This window comes from Phymastichus coffea, unplaced genomic scaffold, assembly GCF_024137745.1.
Source record: "Phymastichus coffea isolate CEN01 unplaced genomic scaffold, Cenicafe_Pcof_1.1 PCOF00063, whole genome shotgun sequence".
Taxonomy (NCBI): domain Eukaryota; kingdom Metazoa; phylum Arthropoda; class Insecta; order Hymenoptera; family Eulophidae; genus Phymastichus; species Phymastichus coffea.
In genome coordinates, this window is record NW_026706874.1 from 1,226,817 (window position 1) to 1,242,828 (window position 16,012).

The following is a 16,012-nucleotide window of genomic DNA, read 5'->3' on the forward strand; positions in this document are numbered from 1 at the left end:
AATAAAGAAACTCAAGTACACACTCGCGCTCACAGTTAGACTTCTATGTGGCGACAGCCACAGTGATAAATTAACGATCGAAAGTACCAAATTACAGTGTTTTTCACTCTTTTTCATTATGGACCAGTGTACTGCGTATTATTAAATCTCGCTTGCAAAGTAGGCAAGTTTTGGTAAGAAAATCATATACGTGATTTGTTTAGATTGTTTTGTAAACAGGTGATTAGCCACGCTTCGGTGGAAAAAAAGAATCTCGTCCTTAACCTGCGGTTAACGAGCTAATTTGCAGTTGTTACATTTTCCTTGAAAGCCCAATCAACGCATTAATGCTTGAGTAATGAACTATGAAAACAATTACTCTCTTAACGGATCGAACAATTCTATATCTCCCGGTGACGCATGCGACGTTGCATGCCTTATTGTCGCTGCAGTATTGTATGTTAATTGTTGTCTAATGAAATTCAAGCTCGAAATGCTTAAATCAAACGAAATAACGAGTATTTTCTTGACGATAAGAATCATAATTGTTCTTGTTGTTTTGGGTGCTTCATTATATCCTGCTGACGGCTGATGATTCCCGACGTCTATGGACGTTTTTAGAATAGAACAGAATAGAGCAGAATCGTTTTCAGTCGGCGATTATTACAAAAACTCTGCGAAGCTACCTGCTGGAAGAACTAGGCCCTTCGCACGAGAATCGAACGTAGTCGTGCGTTCAATCGCCAAATCGGAATAGCATTCATAGAGACGAATATGGCTCTGAGAATGAAGATAGCAAAACGAATGCACCCGTGCAAAACATGCAGTTTTGAAAAAAGCATCGGGAAAAAGTATCTCAGTGATTGCAAGGTCGTCAAACGTGTCAGCGATGAAGTGCAAGCCCAACCTGTTGCGATCGTCAAAGCAGAGCCGCTGTTGGTGCAAAAAGAAACGTCGTTCAATGTGGGTTCCATCAAAAGAGAAGCAATTTTTTCCTATCCGATCGAGCAATTTTCGAGAAGTGATTAACTTTCAGGTCGACGCGCTGCCAATTGGCGTGCAGACGAGAACCGGACAACTCGATCCGATCGAGAAACTCGAGCGCCTTGGTGGCGGACCGAAGCGCAGACGCCTCGTGAAAGCCGAAAAAGTTGACGTCGACGGCGCAGCCAGTGACGTTGTAAAATCTTTAACGTCGTGCATGGACACTGTAAAACTGCTCGTCGCCAATTTACCTCGTGATATTACTCAGCCAGATCTATTTCGTCTCTTCGGCCATTACAGTTCGTTTCAATGCACTTACGTAATTCATGGCGAGGCTTCGGACGAATCGCTGCATAAGGCTGTACTCATATTCAACCATGAAGCTGACGCTAAGCAGGTATACAACGCATTTGTTTTTGCAAGCAACTAAATGTGCATTGATAATTTGATGCTTTTTCAAGGCGATGGAGCATTTTAACGGCCTATTGCTCGACGGCTGTGACGTGGCTCTGAAGGTAGAATTAATCAGCTTGACGCGCAGGTATGAGTATGGATCACCGTTGAATTTAATTCACTACCAAGTCGTCACAAGTCCCTCTGTGTTCAAGTGTACATTTAATCATTCAGCGATCAAACGTGAAATCTCCGACGATCAATAGAGATGAGTACTTCTTTGTTCTGTTTCCGTCTTGCGTTGTCTAGCAATTTGCATAGGAATGAAGTTTTGCCTAGTATCTTTTATGTAATATTTTATCAAAAGGTATGCTGCTGTTATTCATTTTTTTATATACTTTTCAAACGTCAGAACTTTCTACTATCAATGCATTTCTTAACGGTTTGTTTATATTATTTTAATAATTTCCATGAAAGAATAAAATTAATTTTCTACAATCTAGAGACATTTATATATTTCCTTTTCATTCGCTAATTTAAATGGTTGATCACAGAATAATAGCACAAAATAATACGGCTAATAGTGCGATCAAACTGAAATTTCGTAAATTTTTTTTAACAATTTTACGTTGAGTGAACAAAAATTGAATTGTATTGACAACGCTGTCGTGGTAGCTAATTACTTTACAGAAAATTGTTTACTATGCTAGAGGACAAACATCAGTCTCCATCTAATCTCCGTCTAATCACGCGAAAGTCTTGCTCGCGCGAATTCAAGTAGTACGAGTCGGAATGAGGTGAATTGTCCGTTACTGTGCGGTCAAATGCCAACGAAAATTCTGCATTACAGACGCGAGTCACGACTTTCTCTTCTCTCTCAGCCGTCCACTCGAACAAAGTCAGTTGTGTACTTTACAGCACTTCATCCCTTTTAGTTGCTCGACGCACTTATTGAAGTGAGGCTTCAATAGTGGGAACGATTCAATTATACTGCGACATAAGTCGATTGAAGATGGTTGCTCCTGAGCGGCAACCAATGCCAAATGGGCTATGATATATCAGCAGCTTCAAACAAGTCAGAGACTGCGCGACTTTGGCGCCGAATCGCAGCTTTTTGCAATACAAACAGAATAATATCACCCATTTTACGACGTATATAGTTAGCGATGACGCAGAGGAATAATAGGCTTCGTCACACTTGAATCGTAGAAGCATAAAAATGGCTATCTTTGGAAACCGCACGAGTTCGATGCTTCTTGGGAAACACTTTTCCATACACGGAGTGGTAGGTGGAAGGGCCCCTTAAAATCACCTCGCGATGTAGGTTAGTGACAGAAACTAAAACTACAACGGTATTTTGTAGAAAATGAATAAAATCAACCTATAACGCCCCATATTTATAACTTAATCGCCTGTAATCATTCAGTAAATGATATTCGCATCTTGTATATCGCAAAATGAAGGACCTTTTTTATTTCCTAATCGATAGAATAATTTCAAGGCTTTGCGTGGCCGATAATAGAACGGTATTTTGATGACCATTCACAACCATTAAATAAATCTTATATATAACTTTCATAACACGAAATGAAGGATCTTTTTTATTTCTTGGTCGATCAAAAATTTCCTAGACTTTATATGACCAATAATAGTATGTTTTTTTGATGAAAATCAATAAAATCGACCTCTAACGCCCCATGTCTATGCTCAAACCACTTATAGTCATTAAACAAATCATATTCACGTAAAATGAAAAAATATCGCCATTGCCAAATCAATAAAAAAAGTTTCCTAACTATATATATATATAGCCAAAACTATGCATCCAAATAATATCCAATAATATTTTCCTCCAATTTGGTATGTTTGTGAAAATCAAACAAAATATGTGTAAAATTGTTCTTACAGCATCGCTTTATTCTTTAAATTGTAATTTTTAAAGTGTACATTTTTTTCGTATTGTTACATAAATAATATGTATGAGTCTTTTTCCTATTAATGGCAAAAATAATGGATCAATGAATGTCGGAACGAGCGCCCTTTGCGAATAGTAAAACGTTTCGCTCTTGCGATTTTCATCTTTCGATTTCAAATGTTTTTTACGCGTTTATAGCACAGGAATATTTGTTTTTGGTAATGGAACATACCGCGTTGGGATAAACACGAAAGAATGGATTCGAATACGAATACAGAGGGCGAGAAGAGAAAAGCCAAGTGAGCCGAATAGAGGAGAAATGTGGAGGGGGGCGAAGCGAACGTACGAGTCAGTGCTAGCAACGAATATAGATGCTTATAGAAGGTCAGGTCAATGTAGTGTAGAAGGGCTTGTAGTTCTTCATTGACCGTTGGATGGCGCGCGTATGATCTAGAAAGACATTTTTGTAGCGAGGGAAGCGAAAAGAGAAAACGCTTGGCGAAAACTAAAAGAGATGATGAAACGAAGTAGAGAAGAGAGAAAAAGACTTATTGGCTCGATTTTCAGTTTTCTCATCGTGCTGATGGGCAGACTCAGATAAACTTCAGTTAAAGTATGCCTATTTTTACAATTTAAAATTGAAAATAATTCTTTTTCCATACTAAAGCGATAGGTTTTCATTGAACACCGTTTATCGGGGGGGACGATCAAAATAAAGTATACGACCGAACCGGAGGTCAATACTTTGGAATACAAATTTACTGATGAAGTGGTTACTTCATCAATAATCTTTATTTTACCTAAATTCACTTTTTTACGAGGATTGTTTACAAAGTCCGTGCAAAAATGAAAACTACTTAAGTTTTTTAGGATAATCCTTTTTTATTTTTCAAAATACTTATTCGTTTCTGCAATCACCTCCTCGTTTGAATAAAATCTTTTTCACGTCAGACATTTCTTCATATTACGGTACAAATAATAGTCCGAGGGAACCAAATCTAGAGAATAGGGGGGGGGGGGATGTGAAACAAGTTTGAACCCTATTTCCCTTAATTATTTGTGGCTACAACTGCTGAAGCATGAGCTAGTGCGTTATCATAATGGGCAAAAATGGCTTTTTCGTTGACCAGTCATGAACGTTTTTCTTGCATACTCGGTTTTCAAATGATCTAGTAATGATGAATAATATTTACTTGTTTTCCAGATAGTCGATGAAGATTATTCCTTTCGAATCCTAAAAGAAAATTACCACAACCTTTCCAGCCGAAGGAGCAGTCTTCGCCTTTTTTGGTACAGATTCCCCTTTATTAACCCGTTGTTTAGATTGTTCTTTGGTCTCAGGAGTGTAATAATATATCCATATTTCATTCACAGTGATGGAGCGACGCTTAAAATTTCTGCGGATTCCGCTTGAACAGCTGCAAACCGTCCTTGCAACACTTTACACGTATTCATTTTTGGTCAATTATATGCAATCGCGGCACCCATCTAGCAGATACCTTTTTCATATCCAAATGTTGGTACAAAATATTATGTACCTGTTCATTCGAGATACCCAGAACACTAGCAATTTCATGCACTTTCACTCGTCCATAATCCATTACCATATCGGATTTTATTAATGATTTCTGGAGTAGCAACCTCAACAGGGATAATCTCAATAGCGTCCAGAACGCTCAGCGACTCTTATGCTCATGTGACCACTCCGAAAATTTTGAAACCACTTATAAACGAAGGTGCAAAATCACCACAATGTTTATCGAGTTTCTCTTTAATCTCCTGAGGCGTTTTGTTTTTCATAAAGTAATATTTAATCAACACACAAAATTCTTTTTCGTCCATTTTTTGAAAATCACTCGACTTCCTCAATTCAAACGAATACCAAACATAAAAGACCGATCTGGCTGAAACTTGATATGTATTGTTCGAAGAGGTGCTGGTAACCAAAATTAACCTCGATATGCACTAGTAATGCCATCTCTCTGAGTTTGCACGGACTTTTCAAACGACTCATATATATGCCTTTTCTTCACTTTGAGGACTTTTAAGAGTAGTATCAAAGTGTACAGTGTATTTATGCTGTGAATGTGCAAGATATCGAACGAACAGGCCCTAATATTGAATAATTTCAGAGTAATAACTTTGACTTCAATGTTTTTATCAACAACAAATTGTACCGTCTCACGAAGATAATGTTCGTTTCTTCATATTAGTAACTTTATTAGTTTTATTAATTTTTCAAATAGTTCTAAATTTTTATATTTTATTCTGTAATATGTAATCCGTGTTCAAAAAAAGTAAACATGAATAAAATGAATAGTTAGGACTTGAAACAAATGGATGATATAAATAAAGTCTTGATGTTAGATTAATACGTTGGATTTAGTCTTCGAGAGATATATAAAAACAAAAATATTCCTATCAATATTAAATCAGGAATAAAACATTTACTGAGCCAATCTTTTCATATTAATAATGAAAAAATAAAAACATTGAAGCAGAGTATAATATAATTCATTAAAATTCATGATATAGATATAAGTTGAAATATAAAACACTTGGGGTTAGATCCAATAATTAATTTCTACCTTCGAGCTATTTCTGTAAAATCTGTCATTGTAATTGAAAAATGTATAATACGCCGAAACCTTTACTATGTCTTTGCTTCCATGAGTTTGTAAACCTTCTAAACACTCGACGAAATTCGTGTGACATAAAACTTTTTAACTTCGCATTGAACAAAATTCTTTTCCGATAATTCTAGATATAGGCCTCATTATCGTCCAAGGAGAGAATGGCGTGACGGTTAAGGTGAGAGCTTCGTAGAATTCCGTGTCCAAAACTCCCTTCATATGAAATGCGCTCGTTAGTGGCATCGGTGGCAGCCCAGGATTTACGGTCTTTGGAGAAGTCGACGTCACGTTGAGATCTTCCTATCTGCCAGATTTTGGGCTTCACCTCACGACCCTATGCTAGCAAAACTCACAGCTTTACTTCCAAGTAAGCCTGTTCAACAAAGCGGAAGGGAGCAAGTCTGAAAAAATATAGGCGAGGTAGTTGTTATCTTGTTTTTTTTTAATATGCGTTTATTGCTGGTGCAGTGTAGAATTAGCGAGGTGAAATAAAATCCATGACCGGCGAAAGACAAAGCAGAGTAATGTTAGCCATCCGTCGGCGTGGCACGCAAGTCTTGTTCGCGCAGATTCTCGGCACTGCGTGAAAAGCCCTCGAGCTACCTTCGGCATCCTTGTCTCTTTAGCTCGACGCGGGGGGGCGGGAGAAAGTTTCTCTCCAGTGCCTGTCAGTAAACGCGACGGTGGCGACACTCGAGGTGGAGATCGACGAACGAGATAAAAGGATGTGGAGCAGCATCCTTATGGACTGGTGTCCGTATTTCCATGCGGATCGCACCCGCGGCTTCGTCCATACCTTGTTGCCACCGCTGCGAAGGCGCGTCTGCACACCCACCACTGATCCGCATTCCGTCTGGTACTTCAGTTTCGATCAATGTTGTTAGCCAAGGTGACATTTATCGAAAAGTTATCGAAAAATTGTCAAGCTCCATTGAATGTAGCCAATCGAATCGAAAATTTGGAGAAACAGCGCGGAACGCTGATAATGGAAATGAATGGCACAGCGATATCAAATTTATTATTGCTGCTTTTATTTCAACAGTCAAATAATGTCTCTTTACAAACTATTTGTAATTTACAGAAATTCATTGAATCAGGTTTGTAGCGTACTGCGTGCAAGCGGATCGCCGGCAAAATCAAATCCAAAATGCAGCGGCAACCCCATTTTGGAAATACGGACCAACTTCCAGCGCGAGTTGTCATCCAAGATTGCATTGTACATGGATACTTTCCGAACTAGGATCCTGCAACGATAGACTTTTCCGCAGATTTCAAAGTGGAAATCTCGCTGTGACTCACGATAAAACCAACATGCTGTGAAGACAAATGATCATCTGCGTGAGTTTCGGAGGAACGAAGCGAACTTGTAAAATTTAGAGGGACAACCCGCGGCGACTTTTCTCGGCGGAATACTAGTCCTTGGTCGTTCGGATTTCCATAACAAATCATAGGAATACCCGCTAAAAACTCAATCTCGTACTTTTTCCCTCCGTCTAATCCTAAGTTAACGGAATGAATTGTATTCTAATCGATTAATACGTATGATATGACATTTTGTTTGCTGTCGAGCCTCCATAGTAGAAGAGTTGGAAAGCTGTCCGGACGCGTTACACGGAGCGAAGAATAGAATTTGAAAAAAACGCTGCCGTTTGAACGCGACACCTATATATTTATCGTGTATACCGATAATTCCTCTCATAAAATATGAATATATTTAAATATGAATCATGCCGAGTAAAGGCTGCTGCCTCATTTACCGTATAAATATTTCAAAAAGATGGAGAGCAACAAGACACGTATAGTTATTTATATATATATAATCTATGTAGTCACGGGAAATTTGATTATGTCAGTTTAGATTTATTAGACAAATAGATTGGTCAAACCTTAGCTAAGTCATTAAATGCAACATTGATAACTTTTTTTAATTATTTTGTTTTAATCTTTCGTATATCGCGGAGGAAGTTTGTTGTTCTCTGCAAGCTCAGCGCCGCTCATCGTAGAGCGGCCGGTTTCGGCAATGGCCCAACGAAAATATATAGAAAGGAGCCGGCGAAGCTACGAACGCTAGAAGCTTGGCGCGGTCCTGGATCGGCGGCGATCGAAGAGCGCGGCTCGCCCCCCACCGACGCGGCCCATTGTGTTCCGCGCGGCGCTGTCAATGCTGCCGGCTCCGGCACTGGACGACTGCGCGCGACAGCCGCGTACCCTTATCGACGCGTGGCTCGCGCGACTCGCCGACAATAGGCGCGACGCCGTGGCTCCGTTATCGTTCGCCGACTCGATCGCCGATCCGCGCGACGCTCGATCGAGGCGCGCCAAAATCAGCGCGTCACTCTGGATACGACGTATTTATAAACAGCAGCGGAAACGCAGTCGTGTCGAGAAGGCTCCGTTTGGCCCTTTGGCGCCTCCTCCCGGCCTATCCTCGTCGTTATTGCTCGTTACTCGCCGGCTCGGACCGAGGCTGTGCAGCCCGGGCGTCCTGGCGGCTGTACTTTAGGAACTTGCGCGCGCTGGTCGAGGCCGACGAGGCCGCCCGCGGCGCTTCTCCTCCGTTTGTGTTTCGACGTGAAAGCGGCTATTCCGAGCTCGCGCCCCGTCGGAATCTTCTACCCCCTAATCGCGTAGCCTACTTATTGCGACAGTTGCCTTAGACTCGTAGTACTTATAAATATGCTCGGGGTGGCTGCTCGCGACACCGCGCCGATTGTCCTTGCGCGAGCGCGGCACAGAAAGAAACTGGCGTGCGGAATGTGCTCGGCGACGATATCGTTACACCGTCGACCTTCCCAATTAAAGAAAACATTGGAAGGCGCGCGCATCGGAGCTATTGTTCAGCGTGATGTCACGCGATCCACAAGTGGAAGAAGAATTACGGACGCTCGAGATTTCATATTGTCATTGCTTGCGCCGCCGAGGAGAAACAGAGACGAAATTTGGAAGAAAGATTCGAGCGCTTCGGCACTTTGATCGCACGGACGAGAGATAGCTAGACGGAGAGAGGGAGGGAAGGAGAGAAGAGAGGAGAAGAAGTCTTGTCGTGGTCCCCGATAACAAACGTCTTTGGGCTCGGCGCGTCGGCCTCCATCTCGCTAGCGCACGCGGGGCGAGCGGTGGAGCGGCTCCGTCGGCTATGCGTCCACCTCGTGGCAGACCTCCATGTAGTCCGGGTTGTGCATGATGTCCTTGATCATGTCCTTGAGCATCGTGTAGCGCGGCACTATCGGGTAGATCTTGGAGCTGTTGTACTCCTCCTGCGGTCAGAAGAAATAAAGAGAGGAGGCACGGCAGGGGCGCCTTCGGCTTGTCGAGCTGTGGACGGAGGCGTACGCGGACGTCGCCACTCGGCGGCCCGAATAACGACCCGTGCGACGACGCGCGCGCGCGCGGAGGAGGAGGAGCAGGCGGAGGCAAACCTTGAGGTCGCGGATGAGGTTCCTCAGGCCGGTGTACTTCTTGAGCAGCCTGTACAGGTCGTTGGTCATCTGCGTGTTCTCCGCCTCGATCTGGGCCGTGGTCATGTCTGCAACACGGACAAGAGAGTGGGTCGGTCGGTCGGCCGGCCGGCCGGTGGGCACTCGCTCACTCACTCTCGAGCCTGTCGACGCGCTCGCGCCTGCCGTCGGCCTCCTCCTGCAGCTTGGCCGCCGTCTTGACGCCCTCCTTGTGGCTCTTCTCCATGATGGCGCAGGCGCGCAGCACGAAGGCCGGCACCGTCTCCTGCTTCTCCTGGCGCGGAATCTCCACCAGCGTCCAGTACTGCGTCTCCAGCTTGATCACGTCCTGCGCGCGGACAGGCCGTCGTTGCGTTTGCCACCACTCGTCGACCCGTCGGGCCGCGGGGAGGGAGGCTCGCTTACCTTGATCATGAGCTTCAGCAGGCCGTAGCGCTCGAACACGTTGCGCACCTGCTTGCTGGCGCTGTACTTCTGCATGAGCTCCACGAGCGCGCGCTTGGCCGTCTCGTAGCTGCCGTCCAGGCGGATGCGCACCGCGCGCAGCCGCTCGTTCGTCTCGATCACCTCCTCCTTGGTCTGGCCGCCTGCGGGCAGGAGAGGTCCGAGCGGTGAGCGCCGATGGCTGCGTGCTATCCCCCCCCCCCTCCCACCGCGTCGTTCCCGATCGGCTCGCGTGTACTCACTGGCGGTGCCCTCGTCCTTCACGTCCTGCACGATACGCCGCACGCTCTGCGTGAACTTGCCCACGAGGTTGGTGCTGGCTGAAACACAAAGCAGAAGGGAGTGAGCGTCGGAGGTGCGAGGGGGCAGTGTCGCTGGCGCCGGGCCAACGTGTTGCCGCCGGACGTATAGCGCACTTCTGACGATGACCGAGTTCCTCATCGAGCCCCGCATGGCCGGCGACTGCACGCATGGCCGGATCATCAAACGTATCGACCCCGCGCGACGCTTTGTGCGCCTACCCCTTCGCGCGCGCGTGTGTGTGGAAAAAGCGAGCGCGCGCGCGCGCGCGCCGTCCGGCGCTCTCACAGCGCCGCTCGCCCGAGCGGCTCGCTCGCTTGGCTTTCGATCGATCGCGATCCGCGGCCGGTCGCCGATCGCGCCCGCGACGCGGCAGCGAGACGCGCCCTCGCCTCGGCGGCGAACGAGGTGCGCGACGGCCCATTGTCTCGCTGCGCTTTCCAATCTCCAGTTGACATTCCGCGGCGGGTCAACCGCCTCTGTCTCACTCTCGCTCTCTCTCTCTCTCCCTATCTCTCGGCGGGCAGGATCAGTGCTGCGTGCGCCGGCCGAGCGATCGTCACGCGATCCATTGTTTTGACGACTGGCTCTCCGGAGGCGAGCAGATAAGCCAGCTGCGTCCGGGGCGCGCGGGTCCGTCCGTGCGTGCGTGCGCGCCCGCGAGAGCGCGGCGCGGTCGGGGGGGTGGGAACGCGCGCGCGCGCGCGCCGCTGGTGGGGGGGCCTCGGCCGCTCGCGAGCTTCTTCTCGTCTTGGAGGCCCCGCGCCGTCACACGCGCCGCGAGGATGCTCGCGGCAGGTAGTGCTCTCCGCTGACTCGAGGCCCACGACCGACGGCGATGCGGAAGTGAAGCGGCCGCACGGACCACCACCAGCGCTGACCCACTCTATCCCGTGTGCGCCGCAGTGCCCGAGACTTCTCGCCGACGCCGCACGCACGCACGCACGCACGCACGCACGCACGCACGCGCAGAGCGTAAGTTACCGCACCGGCCGACTCGCCTTGGGCGCCGATCGGCCCAATTGCGCAACCTGTCAATTACGCTTGGTTCTAAATATAGGAGCGCGCGCGTCCTTATCTCGGTGTGCCACGCGAAACTCATCTGGCCGAGCGCGCGTCGGAGAGAGAGTGGGCGCATTGTGCGCTAACGGATTCCTGCTGCGCCGCGCTCCTTCGCATGGGTATCGCGGATTAGCGGCGAGCGAGCGCGCCCGAACGGGAACGCGCGGCAAAACGCCCGATTCGTTTGCCTCGCGCGCCGCTCCCGCTCGAGGGCAGCGGGGACGACCGAGTCGCGTTTATTTACACATGCAAATCCGAGCGACAAAATGAAAAAAAACGAAATAAAAAAAAAAAAAAAAAATCCGGCACTCTTTGAGAGCAGAGAGCGGCGCGAAAGCTCGCAGCCGGCCGTTGTTGTCGCGTATCGATCCGAGCGCGACGGCCAGTCGCTCGCTCGCGCGCGCGAAAAAGCCGAGATGACAAATAAGCGTAAAATAAAACGGGCGATCCGCGCGTCTCGCATTAATAAATCGCCTCGGCGGTCGGGCGGCGTTCGACGCGCGCTCGGCTCGCCGCGATGTATTTCGGCGTCGGCGGCCTAGAATCTCGCGCGCGAGTGGCAATCGCGCCTGAAAAGCAATCGCGCTGACGAGTCGCATTCAGCCGAGAGCAGGCCACGTCGCGAGGATAAGCGAGTCGACTTACGGCCGCGCGCGCTGCTGCTGACGCTGGAGCGCGAGGACACTCGACTCTCTTTTTCCCTCGGGGATTCCTTTCCGCGCCGCGCGCTATCAACAAGTATGCGCGCGAGTACGGTGCTCCGCTGCGCCGAAGGGCGAGCGCGCGGGCGGCACGGGGCGGAGGGGGAGCGGGGCGGAGGGGGGAGCGGGGCATCTGGAACGCTTCGATGATGATGTAATACGGTGCAGTTGGCTCTCGTGTACGCCGCGCGCTAAGGCTTTGAATTTGATTAACTGCCCGAGCAATTTTCGTCGGCGCGTAATTGTACTATTATTGCTACGCGTATTTGCTTTTTTAGCTCGAGCAGGCGATAAGCACGCGGGAATACCTACGGGAGCCCTCGAGTGTTTACCTCTTCCCGAAATTCCGGACCAGATAGTGGTGTCGCCCGCGCGACCGAAAAAAGAGCGCAGCGACGGCCGGAGATAAAAAGCTCAAACATCTCGTCTGGCGTCGCGAGCGCCGTGTTTGCCCGCGGGCTACTGGTTGGCCCAGCCGCGCGCGCTCCTACCGTGGATCAAGCCGGACAGGCGCGAGTCGTCGGCGCGGACGATCCGATTCGCGCGCGAAGGCGGAACCACCCGCGGAGACGACGGCCGCGCGGACGGAGGAAATGATCCGGCGAGTCGACGTTGCAGAGAGCATCTGGCGGAGATGAGGCTGATCGCGACGAGGTTGCTGCTGGGTCTGGCGGCGGCTGCAGCCGCGGCGGCCGCCTATCCGCCCGCCGATCAATACTCCCAGCGGCGAGAGCAGCGAAGCGACGGTCGCTCGGGTGAGTAGGCGCGCACGCCGGCTTAGCTTCGTCGGCGGGACTGACTGCCCGGGCCGCTGCAGGGCCGGGCAACGCGACCGAGCTGCGCGAGCTGCTGGCCAGCTGGGGCATCGACACGCGGCAGCCGCCGCGTCGCGGTGACATCGAGGTGCAGGCCGAGCGCCGCCGCGAGCAGGCCGCCGGCAGGGGCGACGTGCCGGCGGCGTCGTTCGCTCGGCGCGGCCGCGCCGCCTGGGGTTACGCCGAGGACGAGGGCCTGCTGCCGAGCGACCAGGCCGGCGACGACGACGACGACGACGACGAACAGCAGCACTGGACCCGGGAGCCCGGCGACGCGGGGCGCGCGCGGATGCAGCAGCCGCGCTTGTGGGAGCAGCAGCAGAGGATCGCGGCCGCCGAGCTGCGACGCGCGAAGCAATGGCAGCAGCAGGAGCAGCAGCAGCAGAGGACCGCGGCCGCCGAGCTGAGACGCGCGGAGCAATGGCAGCAGCAGGAGCAGCAGCAGCAGAGGACCGTGACCGCCGAGCTGCGGCGCCCGGAGGAGCAGCGCCGCCCACGGCCCAGACCCGCGGAGCAGCTGTCGTACGAAGAACGTCTCCGGAAGTGGCAGCGCGAGAAGGAGGCGTACGAGCGCGCCCAGGGGGCTCGGACCGCGTCGTCCGACTCGGACCCGCGCGTACAGGAATACATCCGACGCATCACGCCCATTGAGCTGCGGGCGCCGGACGCGCGTCCGGCGCAGCACCCGGAGCAGCGCCCGGAACAGCGACCGGAGCAACGCTTGGATCAGCGCCCGGAACAGCGACCGGAGCAACGCTTAGATCAGCGTCCAAAGCAGCGCCCGGAGCAGCGCCTGGAGCAGCGCATGGAACAGCGACCGGAGCAGCACTTAGATCAGCGTCCGGCGCAGCGCCCGGAGCTGCGCGTTGAACAGCGACCGGAGCAACGCTTAGATCTGCGTCCGGAGCAGCGCCCCGAGCAGCGACCGGGGCAGCGACCGGGGCAGCGACCGGGGCAGCGACCGGAGCAGCGACCGGAGCAGCGCCCGGAGCAGCAGCCGGAGCAGTGGAGACGCGCCGAGGTGGCGCGTCGCAGACCAACACCTGTTGACAGCGGCGACAGGTAGACGGTGTCGCTCGCACCCGGGCGCCGAGGACTAACGCGCGCCCTTCCGCCCGCAGGCAGCAGGAGTCGATGCAGTCGGCGGGGCGCTGGGCCGGCGGGCGGCCCATCACCGCGCGCATCATCATACGCAATGAGACCGAGCCGGCCCTCAGCTTCCGGCGACGGCCCGAGGCCAGCGTCGACTGGACGGTGAGTCCCTGGCGGCGCGCGCCTGCCATCCACGGCGCGACTCGGCGCGGCCCGTCGGCGCCCGCGCGCTCGCGGCGACCATTCAACGGGCCAGGAACGCCCGCGGTCGCCTGCTCGCTCCTCGCCTCGCGCTCGCCCCCCGGCGGGGCTGCAGCGAGGTGAGCGTGCGCTGCGTGTTCTGCCGCAGGGCCGATCGACGGCGGCGCCGTCGCACTGCGCGTGGGCGATCGTCACCTGCTGCCACGCGCACGCCGGCAGGGACGCGGGCAAGCTGGGGCGCTGCTTCGAGGCGACCGAGTGCCTGGCGCTGCGGCGGGACGAGGCCGCCTGCGGCTCGGCCAAGGTGCAAGCGTCTCACGACGAGATTCGCCGCTTCTACCAGATGGAGCCCGGCCGCTAGGCCACCGCCACCAGCAGCACGCATCCCCGCTCGTCTTCCCCCTTCGCCGGCGTCTATAGCCTAACACTGTTCGTACATTGCTTAATAAAGAGTAGTCACACATGTACGCAGCACGAGTGTTTGCCCTGCGCGCGCCCTCGTCTCGCACGAGTGGTGGCACCTGTGGGAAATGTTTGTACGCGCGACAATGGCCGAGGGAGCGTGCACTTGGGTCGCCGCGGTCGATATTCCGCGAATCGCGGCGAGCTGGCACGTCGATTTGGCGTGCGCGGCCGCGTCCACGTCGCGTCTGACGTCAATGCTCATCGCGAGGCGTCGCTCGCGATGGGACGCGGGCCAAGGGAGCAGCGCGCAACAGGCGCGAGGGTGGCTGCACTTACCGCCAGCGTCGCCGCGCTGCCGTTTGTCGGCCTTGCCCATGTTGCTCCAACGACGACAGCTGCCCCCTGCGGCCCAGAGATCAAGCGCCTCGCTTACATCGTCAGCTCGACAGAAGTGGACGGGCTCGGGTACTCACCTCGCGCTGCTATCTCATCGCCGCTCGAGAGAGGACCTCGCGGAAAGTGAGCAAGGAGAGACGGAGAGGCAAAAAGCTCACGGAGAAAAGGAAGGAGCGAGGAGAGAAGACAAAATAAGAGAGCGAGGGAGAGAGAGAGAGAGAGAGAGAGAAAGAGAGAGGGAAGGAGAGAGAAAGAGAGAGAGAGAGAGAGAGAGAGAGAGAGAGAGAGGAAGGAGGAAGAACAGTTGGCTATCAGGTGGCGGCGCTCGCCATCCGGAGTGGCGTTGGAGGCGACCAGCTCGTCTGGAAGCTCGCGAGCGACTGACACCCCCGCGGAAAGTGTCCTGCGCCGTACAGGACCTCCCCGATCTCACCGCTACGCACTCCGCGCGACCTAGCCGCGCCTACGCGCTCTCGATATCTCTCTCTCTCTCTCTCTCTCTCTCTCTCTCTCTCTCTCTCTCTCTCTCTCTCTCGCCCCTCGGCCTCGTCCTTCCTGGTCGCTAACAAGTGGCTCTACCGTTCTCGGACTCCGGCTCGTCGCCCCGACGACGCATCGCGGGCAAGAGCGCTCCGATTTCCGTCGCCGTGAGCGAGAGCGCGAGAGACAGCGTTCGAACTTGCCGCCCGCGCGACAATCCGACGGCCGACCGCTGATAACGACGACCGTCGGTAGCAATGGATATCCGCGTTGCCGACGCGCCGACGTATTATCGGGCGATAACGAGGGGGACCGGCGATCGCTCGTTTTCCATCGAGGTAAATTGAAAATCTGCGCGGTGACCTTCGACAGCCGCGCGCAACCTCCCCCCTCCTCCTCAATTATTCATAATTCGTAATCCACGGGAGACTGACGTCGGAGCTTGCGCGCCTGCCATCATCGCCGGGAGCTTGCACACACGCAGCTGTCGTGTCGCGCGGACCGGCGGTGAGTAATTTGAAAGTCAAAGGAGCGCGCGCCAACTCGCCGACAAATCGGATTTGACTTTCTCCCCCCCCCCCCCCCCCCCCCCCTCCGCCACTCCGCCGTTACTCTTCTTTTTTCCCGTCTTCGGTGTTCGCTCGCTGTCGACGCGCCGGGCGAAAAAATTTAATTCGACGCGCGCGGGAGGCGGGCGCGCGTGCTGATTAAATTGAGCCGCCGAGGGAGCAGCCGAGCTCTTGGAAATTATGGA

General features: G+C 52.2%; 3 protein-coding genes across 13 annotated transcripts; 2 read left to right on the plus strand and 1 right to left on the minus strand.

Annotated features, from left to right (window-relative positions):
• Positions 1-36: 36 nt before the first annotated feature.
• LOC131667288 (uncharacterized) lies at positions 37-7,026 on the plus strand. Of its 10 annotated transcripts, none has more exons than XM_058940648.1 (7): positions 37-173; positions 601-942; positions 1,016-1,360; positions 1,425-1,504; positions 6,036-6,082; positions 6,142-6,324; positions 6,986-7,026. In XM_058940648.1, exons 2-5 carry the CDS (start codon positions 754-756, stop codon positions 6,079-6,081), a joined length of 660 nt encoding a protein of 219 aa, XP_058796631.1. In that variant the 5' UTR covers positions 37-173; positions 601-753; the 3' UTR covers position 6,082; positions 6,142-6,324; positions 6,986-7,026. The 10 variants fall into 10 exon arrangements, with proteins under 10 accessions (XP_058796631.1, XP_058796632.1, XP_058796633.1 ...); XM_058940649.1 differs by having other exon boundaries at positions 6,142-6,271; positions 6,986-7,021; XM_058940650.1 differs by lacking the exon at positions 6,986-7,026 and adding an exon at positions 6,373-6,710 and having other exon boundaries at positions 6,142-6,271.
• On the minus strand, positions 6,933-15,143 carry LOC131667287 (uncharacterized). 2 transcript variants are annotated; one of them, XM_058940642.1, is made up of 7 exons: positions 14,856-15,143; positions 14,719-14,784; positions 10,049-10,126; positions 9,768-9,949; positions 9,498-9,690; positions 9,324-9,430; positions 6,933-9,161 (listed from the first exon to the last, which is right to left on the minus strand). In XM_058940642.1, exons 2-7 carry the CDS (start codon positions 14,756-14,758, stop codon positions 9,039-9,041), a joined length of 723 nt encoding a protein of 240 aa, XP_058796625.1. In that variant the 5' UTR covers positions 14,759-14,784; positions 14,856-15,143; the 3' UTR covers positions 6,933-9,038. The 2 variants fall into 2 exon arrangements, with proteins under 2 accessions (XP_058796625.1, XP_058796624.1); XM_058940641.1 differs by lacking the exons at positions 14,719-14,784; positions 14,856-15,143 and adding an exon at positions 10,223-10,274.
• On the plus strand, positions 10,860-14,464 carry LOC131667286 (trichohyalin-like). The gene is made up of 5 exons (XM_058940640.1): positions 10,860-11,081; positions 12,488-12,624; positions 12,687-13,746; positions 13,806-13,938; positions 14,126-14,464. The coding sequence occupies exons 2-5, from the start codon at positions 12,504-12,506 to the stop codon at positions 14,336-14,338; spliced, it is 1,527 nt and encodes a 508-aa protein (XP_058796623.1). The 5' UTR covers positions 10,860-11,081; positions 12,488-12,503; the 3' UTR covers positions 14,339-14,464.
• Positions 15,144-16,012: the final 869 nt, after the last annotated feature.

Coding starts and splice junctions, on each gene's coding strand:
- LOC131667286 (XM_058940640.1), top strand. CDS start 12,504: ATGAGGCTGATCGCGACGAGGTTGCTGCTGGGTCTGGCGGCGGCTGCA. Junction 12,625..12,686: donor GCGAAGCGACGGTCGCTCGG/GTGAGTAGGCGC, acceptor GGGCCGCTGCAG/GGCCGGGCAACGCGACCGAG. Junction 13,939..14,125: donor AGGCCAGCGTCGACTGGACG/GTGAGTCCCTGG, acceptor GTTCTGCCGCAG/GGCCGATCGACGGCGGCGCC.
- LOC131667287 (XM_058940642.1), bottom strand. CDS start 14,758: ATGGGCAAGGCCGACAAACGGCAGCGCGGCGACGCTGGCG. Junction 9,431..9,497: donor GCGCGTCGACAGGCTCGAGA/GTGAGTGAGCGA, acceptor TCCGTGTTGCAG/ACATGACCACGGCCCAGATC. Junction 9,162..9,323: donor ACCTCATCCGCGACCTCAAG/GTTTGCCTCCGC, acceptor TTCTGACCGCAG/GAGGAGTACAACAGCTCCAA.
- LOC131667288 (XM_058940644.1), top strand. CDS start 754: ATGGCTCTGAGAATGAAGATAGCAAAACGAATGCACCCGTGCAAAACA. Junction 943..1,015: donor AAAAAGAAACGTCGTTCAAT/GTGGGTTCCATC, acceptor ATTAACTTTCAG/GTCGACGCGCTGCCAATTGG. Junction 1,361..1,424: donor ATGAAGCTGACGCTAAGCAG/GTATACAACGCA, acceptor TGCTTTTTCAAG/GCGATGGAGCATTTTAACGG.